The sequence below is a fragment of the Microcaecilia unicolor genome, chromosome 6, assembly GCF_901765095.1.
Source record: "Microcaecilia unicolor chromosome 6, aMicUni1.1, whole genome shotgun sequence".
Taxonomy (NCBI): Eukaryota; Metazoa; Chordata; class Amphibia; order Gymnophiona; family Siphonopidae; genus Microcaecilia; species Microcaecilia unicolor.
Genome location: NC_044036.1, coordinates 7,136,453 through 7,149,089, shown reverse-complemented (window position 1 = coordinate 7,149,089; position 12,637 = coordinate 7,136,453). Strand labels below are relative to the sequence as shown.

At 44.3% G+C, this 12,637-nt stretch overlaps 1 protein-coding gene across 1 annotated transcript in view; it reads right to left on the bottom strand.

Annotated features, from left to right (window-relative positions):
• Positions 1–12,637, bottom strand: part of EIF2B3 (eukaryotic translation initiation factor 2B subunit gamma) — an 81,206-nt gene that overhangs the window by 26,141 nt on the left and 42,428 nt on the right. Inside the window, exons 7-10 of the mRNA XM_030206970.1 lie at positions 6,014–6,144; positions 5,169–5,359; positions 4,253–4,330; positions 2,157–2,305 (exon numbers count right to left, since the gene is read on the bottom strand). Of these exons, the coding sequence (XP_030062830.1) occupies positions 2,157–2,305; positions 4,253–4,330; positions 5,169–5,359; positions 6,014–6,144 (549 nt within the window). The remainder of the gene's footprint in view (positions 1–2,156; positions 2,306–4,252; positions 4,331–5,168; positions 5,360–6,013; positions 6,145–12,637) is intronic.

The following is a 12,637-nucleotide window of genomic DNA, read 5'->3' as shown; positions in this document are numbered from 1 at the left end:
TCTGCTGGACTTCACACACACCCTGATGACTTTCTCCAGGCTCCAACTACAATTCTGCAACAAAAGACTTCTATTTTAGCAAGGATCTTCATCACTCCACCCAGCAGCCTCTATCAAACTGAGTTACCATTATCAAGCATAATTTATAATTCAGACCTTTTAATCTTGAAAAGCACATTTCCCTTGTGAAAGATTCTTAAAAACTGCCTCTCTCGTAACATTATTACATTACCTGTATTGTAAATAAACATTTTAAAGTTAAATATATGGTCTTTATATTCTGAGCACATGTCCTTAAACCTTACAGTGCAGGTTAATGTAATTCAACAAATATAGAATTTAATTCCCCCTTTTCTTACATATTATCATATTACCTTATATGTAATTAGTGTAGAATAGAATATATATATATATATATATATATATATATATATATATATATATATATATATATATATATATATATATATATATATAATCTAACACCTGCTTTCTCCGCTGTTAGTTGCATTGACTTTGGATCCACTCATCCAGGAAATTCAGGCTAATCCAGAGATTCATGGCATCCCGCTTGGCCGATCTGAATTTCAGATATCTACATTTGCAGATGACATACTAGTCATCTGTCAAATCCTCAGGAATCCCTGCCGGTGCTCTTGGAAAGCTTTACCGAGTATGGAGCATTCTCAGGGTTTAAGTTTAATATGGCCAAATCGGATGGTGTTGCTACTAACCCATCTCTCCGGGATGGACGGGTGGTGACTTTTCCGTTAAAATGGGTGACTGAGGGATTTCGATATTTGGGAATATTTTTACTCTCTAATCAGAAATCCTTCTATGTTTCTAACATCCCTGCTCTTTTGAATCATACTACACAACAACTGTCCATCTGGTCTAACTTGCCCTTATCACTACATGACCGTATAAACAAAACAATGAAGACAGGTTATCCCGATAGCAAGGTTGCAATAGAGACCAGGTGTTTTCAAATAAAAAGCAGACAAAAGATTGCAAATTAACACTGTCAACTGCTGAGCAAGATGTAAATAGGAACAACAAACATAGTTTGAAATGAAAAATGAGATATAATAGGCATCTCTGAGACCTGGTGGAAGGAGGATAACCAGTGGGACACTGTCATACCGGGGTACAAATTATATCGTAGGGATAGGGTGGATCGAATTGGTGGAGGGGTAGCATTGTATATTAACAAGAGCCTGGAATCAAATAGATTGAAAATTCTGCAGGAAACAAAACACATCTTGGAATCCCTATGAATTGAAATTCCATGTGTAAAGGGGAAAAGGATAGTGATAGGAGTGTACTACCGTCCGCCTGGCCAGGATGAACAGACGGATGCAGAAATGTTAAAGGAAATTAGGGACGCAAACAAACTGGGAAACACAATAATAAATGGGTGATTTCATCTGCACGTCAGAAGGAGCCTCTAGACTTTCCTAGATGGCTGTATGAACTGCAGACGCTCCCATAAAGATTGTTTAAGAAGAATCTCAAAGCTCTTCAAAAGATATTGAGCAAATTCTGCTGGGGGGGGGGGGGGGGGCTAAACCGAAATTACCGTTTAAAATACTTTGGGGCGCTTGGAGGGTGGGAGGAATGGGCGTGTGGGATCTCAAAAAATACAACCAGACATATTTATTCCAACACCTAGCAGATCGGCTACTGGATGGCCGAGATTAGGCACCTTTGCCATTGGAAAAGTCGGATTTTGCTCCTTGGCATCTACTATTTTTGTTACAAGCCCTGATCTCTCAAAAAGTCGATCACAAGAGCCACTGAATTTGTTTTATGCGTTTTTATGATCTTTGAACCATTTTCATGTCAACTGTTTTGATGGTAGAAGCACAAGAAACAGGATTTCAAATGTTTGTAAAAAAATACAGATAAATAATCAACTCTGCTAGCCCTGAATATAACGGATACATTTTCAATGTCCATCTCTTGATCTCTGTCTTAGAACAGCAGCTATTGCTTAGGAAATTATACAAGTTATACAGTATATCTGAGGTGTACAGAGACACTGCAGCAGACTCCGACACTGGGAATGGTGTGAGGGAGAGAGAAGCTCCCTCCCTGCGTCTGAGATGTAGATGTGAAGACACACCGCACTGGGCTCTTACTCTCCACTCACGTACCCTTCCTCTATGATCACCGAGTTCATGACGACACACTTTGCGATTCGCACATTCTCCTTTAAGACACAAGCTGACCCAATGACGGATGCACTGACGGAAGTCTTCTCTCCCACCTGCGTGGATGAGCCAATGACACAGTCTGATCCGACCTGCAGAGGAGAAGTGCAAGCTCAGTCAAAATCTCAAACACCTATTCAGGGATTTAGGAAGAAAAAAAAAACAACGGTGGGGTGAGAGATGTATTTCCGACTAAGCAAGAGGATCTGCTATTGGCACCATGGCTACAATACTTCCTTGCTCAGTACAGCTCTCACCAGAACCCAACCTCTAACCTCTATCCATTTTTCACTCATCAGGGATCCATCATGCATAGCCTCTCGTCAGGAAGCTATTGTGACACACCCTCTCTCATCAGGAAGCTGTTGTGCTAGGTTTTGCTCTTATTATGGATAATCTGTTTTCCTCTAGGGTGATGCGGCACCCTCCTGAGGTGGCTTTTTGCCAAGGTATATACTGTCCACTGTAGCACTGGGCTGCCTCCACCTTTCCACTGCTCCCAAAGGCTAGGAGCATTAGTTTGGTTTGGTTTTCCTTGCAATACTCCTAGCTTCTGCCAGCCTGAGAAGGTGGAGTTACGATTCAGGATCAAAATTCTTATATATAATTATTAACTAATTCAACACAAACTTCTGGCAACATTTTAACACAGAAAACACAAGATATGTGCTTTGAAGATTCTTAGACAAGCTTAGCATTTGATGCCCTCTCAGTCTCGAATCGGTCTAAGAACAAGCCATTGCTGTCCCACAATGATATCATCAATATGCGCCATCCAATTTTCAGACCCCCCCCCCCCCCCCCTCCCAAAGTGTTTGCAGGCCCCTGGGTACCTTAATTTTGTACCTCTGAGATTGTAAGCCAATTTTCAAAAGTTCCCGGCAGGAAACACAGGTAGAAGAACCTGAAGAGTTTGTGGGAAGACATCACCCTTTTTTCCTCCACTCCCGAGTCTCATAAGTAAACCCCCATTTACCTACGGAGAAATTCCTCTGAAACTCAACTCATTAAAGACTGAGGTTTGATAGTACTCGTTTACCTTTTTTTTTTGTTTGTTACATTTGTACCCTGCGCTTTCCCACTCATGGCAGGCTCAATGCGGCTTACATGGGGCAATGGAGGGTTAAGTGACTTGGCCAGAGTCACAAGGAGCTGCCTGTGCCTGAGGTAGGAATTGAACTCAGTTCCCCAGGACCAAAGTCCACCACCCTAACCACTAGGCCACTCCTCCACTGTTGCTACTATTTGAGATTCTACATGGAATGTTGCTACTATTTGAGATTCTACATGGAATGTTGCTACTATTTGAGATTCTACATGGAATGTTGCTATTCCACTAGCAACATTCCATGTAGAAGTTGGCCCTTGCAGATCACCAATGTGGCCGCGCAGGCTTCTGCTTCTGTGAGTCTGACTCACAGAAACAGAAGCCTGCGCAGCCTTCTACATGGAATGTTGCTAGTGGAATAGCAACATTCCATGTAGAATCTCCAATAGTAGCAACAGAATCTCAATAGTAGCAACATTCCATGTAGAATCTCCAATAGTAGCAACATTCCATGTAGAACCTCAAATAGTAGCAACATTCCATGTAGAATCTCCAATAGCAGCACCATTCCATGTAGAATCTCCGATAGTAGCAACATTCCATGTAGAACCTCAAATAGTAGCAACATTCCATGTAGAATCTCCAATAGCAGCACCATTCCATGTAGAATCTCCAATAGTATCTATTTTATTTTTGTTACATTTGTACCCTGCGCTTTCCCACTCATGGCAGGCTCAATGCGGCTTACATGGGGCAATGGAGGGTTAAGTGACTTGCCCAGAGTCACAAGGAGCTGCCTGTGCCTCAGTTCCCCAGGACCAAAGTCCACCACCCTAACCACTAGGCCTCTCCTCCACATTAAAATTATTTCATTTTTAACTCGCTGGCAGCACAGTGGTATAACACAGCCTTCCACTTTCTGCCTTGACCCTCCTGCAAGGATAAGTGGAATCGGACCGGCTGATAAGAAGGGTTCTGTGGCCTTACTCACCAAGTTTCTGTCTGTTATCTGAGCGGAGGGGTGGAGCAGTGGCTCTTCCGGGCACAAGGCACTCAGCAATTTTGGAACCTGAAGAAAATGAAGGCAGTTAAAGAGGGTTTGGATGGCAGCTATAAACCCTGGGTCACATTACTCCGACAGCTGTAAGGGAAAGGGACTTGATATACCGCCTGTCTGTGGTTTTTGCAACTACATTCAAAGCAGTCTACATATTTGTACCTGGGGCAACGGAGGGTTGAGTGACTTGCCCAGAGTCACAAGGAGCTGCAGTGGGAATTGAACCCAGTTCCCCAGTATCAAAGTCCACTGCACTAACCACTAGGCTACTCCTCCACTCATTCCACCAATAAGAGCCAACCTCATCAGTGATGTCACAATGGCTTGATTGCCCAATACAGTTCCCCAGGATCAAAGTCCCCTGCACTAACCACTAGGCTACGCCTCCACTCATTCCACCAATAAGAGCCAACCTCATCAGTGATGTCACAATGGCTTGATTGCCCAATACAGTTCCCCAGGATCAAAGTCCACTGCACTAACCACTAGGCTACTCCTCCACTCATTCCACCAATAAGAGCCAACCTCATCAGTGATGTCACAATGGCTTGACTGCCCGATACTTGGCTCACTTCTGACATTGTGATGTCATAAGGGGGAGGGGGAAAGGGAATTGGGACTTGATCTACCGCCTTTCTGAGGTTTTTGCAACTACATTCAAAGAGGTTTACATATATTCAGGTACTTATTTTGTACCAGGGGCAATGGAGGGTTAAGTGACTTGCCCAGAGTCACAAGGAGCTGCAGTGGGACTTGAACCCAGTTCCCCAGGATCAAAGTCTGCTGCACTAACCACTAGGCTACTGCTCCACTCAGCAGGCGGAGCCCAACGGAGGGGTTGTCTTCTCACCTGTCTGTTAGCCTCAATATACGTGGCCAGCGTGTTGACCCGGTAACAGATTCCCTCTTCCAGAATATGGACATAGCAGCGCAGCTTTCCCCCGTGATACGCCTCACTCATATCCCCCCGGTGATCATTCCAGCAAGACTTGGCCTGAACCTCTGTCAGCAGCTGGTCCTTCTTCAGATAACTCTGGATATCTAGAGGAGCAGGTTACAAAGGGTTCAGCAACAACATTAATTACATCAGGGGCTCCAAATGAGCTAAATTACAAGACCAGAAGTAGCTCCTAGATGTGTATCCTATATTTAGCCAAATTTAGAAGCCTGACTTTTCAACTGAAAAAACTCACTAGAGTTTAGCAGCCTGGAAGTTATGCTCTTAAATTTGGACCTGCTACTTATCTGCCCAGAATTAGGATGCTAGTGCTGCAAGTCAGTGTTAAGCACCTAACAATTTTCCCTGCCTTAAGTCTGGCACTGCTGCAGCTCACTTAAATTTAGGGGCCTAGTGGAGCCTAAATTTAGCTACTCACCTCTAATATAGTTTGAATATCAGGCTGGCCAAAGGTGCCATAGCCATGGGTGGGCAGGGGCTCGCCTAGCAGCAGCACCCCTTGCTGTGGTTGGCAGCCATCCCCACCCCCCCCCCCCAGCTGAAGACCTCAGTATTCCAACCACCTCCCCCCCCCCCCCCCCCCCCTTAGAAAGAACCTGTTTAAAAGTCCTGTAGTTTCTTCTGCTTGGTTTGGGCCTTCACCAACCCATTTCTGGCTGGGCCCCAGAGCACCTGCCATCAATCTGCGGAGCCCAATATCTAGCTTTGCTTTCAATAATCACATATTTTACACCAACCTAAAGAGGTCTTTTCCTCGTCCTTTTGCTTTTTCTCCTTGTCTTCTTGGTCCTGTTCTGAAGAAGCAGGAGCAGAGAACTGTTTCCTAACAAGGTATGGAATAAGTTCACTCCGGAGAGAGGTGATTGACCTAAGAGAAAGAAGAATTATTTGCAAAGGTTTGGAGTTTAATCTCACTGGTCACTGCACGATGATAAGAGAAGAGTCCCTGATATTCAGGAAGAAAATATACGACCGTTTCTCTGGACTGATTTACTCATGAAGGTGGAGGGCCGATTATTGATATCTATTGCATACCTGTGTCTCTGACCTCCCAGCACCTGTGAACAATGTCTCTGATGGTAACACAGGTGCAGCAACCAACAGCGAAGATGACTAACAGAGCAGCAGCAGCCAAACAGGTTCGATACTAACAAAAGCTCACATCACATTCAAAGAACAGCACATTTCCACTAAAGGGACTCGACACGGGCTGTCTTTCGGCTATGCAGTTCAGCCGTATGGCCTCGATTCAGAAATGGACCTTAAGCCATTTCTGCAACTTCTGTCCCCATCTGTAACTTTACAGCCTGGCTTTGGTGGTCTTTCTTCCCCCCCATACTTGTATGAATTGCCATGGGTTTACCAACCATTTATCTGCTTCCCCAGTCTTCTTCCCCTCCTCTCCCATTCAGACGTAGCATCCCCCAGGGTTCTTGCCTTTCCCGATCCTTTTCAACATTTTTCTGAGTCCTCTGCCATCACTCATACAATCCCACATCAATGAAAATTTTACATCTAAGTGGCAACAGCTTACTCGTTTTCCCTCAATGCCCTTCTGGTATTGATCTTGGCTGACCACCTATTGCCCGGTCCTGAACCCCTCAAAATCCATTTCCCTTTGAACGTCCAGTCGTGCTTACTGCCCTTTGAACTTGCCCTCTTGTTACACAACACCCAATTCAGCTGGTTCGATCTTTTAAATACCTTGGCAAGATCCTCAGCTCGAAGCTGTCTTTTAGCCCCCATATTCCCACTACTGTTAAGGTTGCCCTTTGTTCAGTACGTTCCACCCATTCCCTTCACCCTTACCTCGAAGAAGCATCCTGAAATACTCTCCTATGATCTTTGCCCTCTCTCGTTTAGACTATTGCGATACTGATTTCTCTGGTCTCCCTTTAAAGGCTTCAAACTGTACAAAACACCGTAATCCACCTACTCGCCCATGCCCGCAAGATTGTCAGCTCCCTTAGTCGAACATTGGCTGGAGGGCCAGCATACTATAGATGATTTTGACACTGCACTTTTCAGATTAGAACAAAGAATTATTTTTGAGCTCAACACTATACACCCTTTCAGTTTAAATAAGGAAATTGAGATGATACTTTTTTGTACATATGATTTACATGTACTCTTTATACTTGATGATCTATATACATCTTTTAATGTTAAATTATGTTTTTATGTGATTTTTATTCAGTTTTATACTTTTTACAGTTTATTTTTATTTATATTACTGGAACTTACCTCCCTATTTACTAAGCCTCAGTAGCGGCCGCTGTGCGGTAATACCAACGCAGCCCATTCACTTTGAAAAGGCTGTGTCGGCATTGCCATGCAGCTTAGTAAAGAGGGGGGTTAGTAAGGTCAATGTTTATTATATTTTTATTTATGTATTCATTACTTTTATAATATTGTATGCTCATACCCATCTTATCATATTATCACTGTTATTTATAACTGTTTGGACATCATGATTTTTTTTAACAAGGCACTGCTTTTATTGGTCAAACCATACATTATGATATTGTGTCCATAAGTGTGTGACAAAAATTAGTTATTTGTGTTTTGCCTTAACAACCCTTAAAAATGTATTCCCTGTCTTTTGAATGTTTATTTTTGTGATATTCTGCCTTATTCACCCATTATTGGGTTATGCATTCTTTGCACATATATCACTGTGTTACTGTGATAAATGTTTCCCATTTGGCTATCTTCACCCACTTCAAATCTTTCACCTTGCATTCCTTTTACAATGTTGACATAATTCTGCTTTTAGTTGGCACAGTCCAGGACTATTTTGTCTTTTTATCAATGTTATACACATTTCTATTTTATCCATTTATGTCACTTCTTTACAGTTTATTTCACACTTTTCTTTTTTATTACATATCACACATTTTTATATTTGATATTCACATATTTTACATTTTGCACTGTGTGGTGTGATATACAGACTCTTTTACATTGTTCCTTACTACAGGGATTTGTAACGTGACATTGAACGCATTATAAATATTTATCAGACGCAAACACACAGCCGGATGCTCTCTGTTATTTATGACGGCTGGTTCTGGTACGCTCGTAAATTTCCTGTTACATACGGCATTTTGGAGGCTATTTTATTGCTGTGTGTTATACAAGTAAAACCTTGTCTTTGTATTTTGTATGTATACAGTTGATTTACTCTCTCGCTCTCTGGGATACTCTTTTGGTCACTCAGGGGTCTTTTTAGTAAGCCGTGGTAAAAAGTGGCCTGCGGCAGTGTGGGCACGTGTTCTGGGCACATGCTGGGCCATTATTTTACCGCCGCTGGGGAAAAGGGCATTTTTTTCAATGGGTGTACACTGAAATTAAAACGACCTAAGCCCTTACCACCACCCACTGACTTAGCAGTAAGGGCTCACACGCTACCCACGTAGTAACCACGCAGCACACGCCAACTGCCGATTACTACCGGGAACACCGTCCACAGTATAAAATAGAAAATTATTTTCTACCGTGGGATTTGGCCAAACTCAGAATTATCACTGGGTGTTCGCACTAGCCCAGCAGTAGTTATGATTTGGGGTGCACCTACCCACGTGTTAACCCTCCAGTGGGTGACTTATTATATGCCCTTTGTCGTCTCTATAGCGCAGTCTTGGCAAGAGTTATAAATACCATTTTTTTAACTACTTTTTTGTGTGTGTGCACGCATTTGTCTTTTCCTGAAGTACGTACCGTATTTTTCGGACTATAAGACACACTTTTTTCCCCCCAAATTTGGGAGGAAAATGGGGGGTGCGTCTTATAGTCCGAACGTAGAGAAATTCAACTTCCAGGATCCCCAGCCCGCCCGCCCTCCCTCCCGAGTTCCCCTTCCCTCCCTCTGTTCTAAGTAATTTTACCTAGTCGGGGCAGCAGCAGAAGCGAAAACCATGCAGCCTCGGCACGTCACTCTTCCCTGTTCTGTTTTTCTCAACTCTGGTCGGGCGGGACCAGAGCTGAGAAAAACAGAACAGGGAAGAGTGACGTGCCGAAGCTGCATGGTTTTCGCTTCTGCTGCTGCCCCGACTAGATAAAATTACTTAGAACTCAGAGGGAGGGCGGGCGGGCGGGCGGGCGACGGACGGATGGACCCTGGAAATGGGAGACATTCGGGCAAGACGCACCGGAGCACCTAGGTTGTAGAGGAGGAAAAAGATGTGTCTTATAGTCCAAAAATGTTTTTTTTTTCCTATTTCCCCTCCTCTAAAACCTAGGTGCGTCTTATGGTCTGGTGCATCTTATAGTCCGAAAAATACGGTATGTCTTTGTGATTAGAAACATTGTACTTCATTTTGTAATGTAGTGATTGCGTGTGTGACCACTGCACTTTTGCTTAATATATTAAGGAATTGTTTGAGACGGTTTTAAAGCGTTAGCGTTTCAGTGTCTCCATTCCCACATAAAGGGGGTCTTTTACAAAGGCACAGTAGTGTTTTTTGCAAGTGCTAAACGCTAGTGTGCATTTGTAAAAGGCTCACTTAGTTACCGCAATGCATGGCTTATTAGACTACTAGTATAAAAGGCCCGTTTCGGTAGGCAATGAAACAGGCGCTAGCAAGGTAATCCCCCTCCCCCCCTCCCAGTTCAAGGCTCCCTCACGCCCCTCCCACCGAGTTCCAGACTCCCCCCCCCTCCGATTTCAACACCCCCCCCCCCCCAAGTTACTGACCCCTGGACCCCCGTGCCGCGACCCTCTCGACCCCCCCTTCCCGCAGAAAACCCTCCCCCGCCGGCGTCGCATACCTGTGCTGAAGACAGCCAAAGTTCTCTTCTCGTCTGCGTTGGTGATGCTTGTTGAATGATCATCTGTTGAAGTTTCTGTGTATGCGTCTGATGTCAGACACATGCTCAGAAACTTGAACAGATGATCATTCATCAAGCAACGCCCCAGCGCAGCCCAGAAGTTTGGTTGTTGTCAGCACAGGAACGCGACAGCGGCGGGTTTTCGGCGGAAAGGGGGGGGTCAAGGGGGTCGCGGCAGGGGGGGGGGTCGTTGAAATCGGGAGGGGGGAGTCTTGAACTCGGCGTGAGGGGGCCTTGAACGGGATGGGACGTGTGTGTGTGTGGGGTGGGGGTGTTGATGTTCTTCGGGTGTGGGGGGGGTGCTTTGGTGATGCGCCGTGGGAGTGGGTTCTGTGTTGCAGGGAGCGGCGCACTGACAGCTGATTCCCAGGCAGGGGGAGGAGTAGGGAAACACGGTCCGCGTGTTTCCCTACTCCTCCCCTTGCCTTGGAATCAGCTGTCAGTGACGTTACTGACATCAGTGTGTTCTAAGCTGCCTAGCAGACCACCTCAGAGGGATCCACGGTCCCAGGCAGGTTAGAACGTTGGAGGTGAGTATTATTATATAGGACAAGTAGTAAAGCCCGTTAAAATGGGTGACATTTTTGTTGTGAATAATGTAATGAAATAGCCAAAGCAAGAAATGAGAGTCTGGATCTGAAGCCAAAATTACCTGAATGTATCTGCAGTGACCAATACTGGTGGACCCCACCCCCCCAAAAAAAAAAAAAAAAAGAGAAAGGGAGGAGTGCATCCTCCGAGAGTAACAGAGAACCTATAGCACTCATAATCCAATATGTTGCCGCTCTAGAGATGTCCCATAAATTAAAATTTGTCTTTTTCCCTCTGCTATGAACTGTTTCCCCAATGAGGTGAGATGGCAAGAATTCACCCTCATACTTTTCTCTTAAGTGTTTATTGTTTGTTATAAACTGCTCTGATGCCCTGTGAAGGGCAGTATATCAAGTCTAAAATAAACTAAACTGAAGATATAATTTCAGCATGCATTATTCCTTCCCTGACCCAAATGTCCTCAGAACACCTCCTTCTGTAAATAAAAAAAAACCCACTCGTACACTTCACCACATCAAGGGTGGGCCATATTCAGACAGCTAACATAATTATTGCTGCTAAAACGTTTTTAAAAAATGGCCCCATTTGTTAACCAGGACCTGCAGGTTTTCGTCTTGTATAAACACAGATCACACAATGAAGACCACACACAGGAATTCATAATCACTACCATCTTGCTGTATTATTTAAAATTGTGAAACTCGTTCTTTCTACATTTATAATTAAGGGGCTATGGACAAAGATTTCACCTGATGTAACATTTCTTTCTCCATAAGCCAGTGACACAGCTTGCTGTTTCCATTACGGAGACAGGACCAGTGACAGCAGCTCAATGCTCAGAGTAGACATAGTAAACATAGTAGATGACGGCAGAAAAAGACCTGCACGGTCCATCCAGTCTGCCCAAGATGATAAATTCATATGTGCTACTTTTTTATTTGTACTGTCCTCTTCAGGGCACAGACCGTATAAGTCTGGCCAGCCCTATCCCCGCCTCCCAACCACCAACCCCGCCTCCCAACCACCAGCTCTGGTACAGACCGTATAAGTCTGCCCAGCACTATCCCTGCCTCCCACCACCGGCACAGGACGATGCACTTCTCCAGGGACAAGCAGAATGAACCAGCCACAGAAGAGGAGGCGGGGGGGGCGACGACACCTGGTTGATTTAATACAGATCAGCTCTCTCAAAGCTCAGAAAATCCACCAAGGGTCTCTTTGCACAGCCACCATTCCACTGAGTCTCCTCAGTCCTTCTGAGTTCTGCTAATATCAGAGAATGCTTCCAGCTCCTTCCACGTTTTTCACAGACACCGAATCAATTTCAATTTCTTCTCTAGTGGGTTTTTTTTTTTTAATTTCTCTTTTTCCCCCCATCTTGTTTTTTTTAAAGAAATAGAAAGGGAAATCCCCTTCCCCTTGTTCCTCCCCCACTAGCATCGAGATCAATGTAGCTGAAATCTTCATGCAGGCAGGGTTTAAATACTACCCCCATTGTCAAGCAATCACTCCAAAAGCTACCCCTGCCTCAGACAAAACCACAAGGTTCCCAACCGTCCTCACTGCGGCAGAAAGTTGTTACCCAAAAGGAAGTACAGAACTCTCAAGCTTAAAGAGCTCCATTCTTCAACTTACTTCAGTTTTGGACAAGGCTGATTTTGCATCCTAGAGAAGCAAGCTTTTACTTTACAGATCTGTTTAATGAGATTAAATTGAGCTTGGAAGTCGGGTGTCAGGACTTCTCTGCAGTGTTATGGTTCTCTACAGGAAGATGTGCGTGTCTTTCATTCAATCACTGGGTGGGTAGTCTGTATGTTTACGTGGACGACTTCAGATCCTGTCCAGGGCAGATTCCTCTTCCATGAATATCTCTGTCTCGGATGGTCAACTTCCAAGATTGAGATATTCAAAACTAATCAGTGCTCACTAACCCAAAGCATGAGGCCATTTGGATTACTAGAGTCAGTTTTTCACCGTCT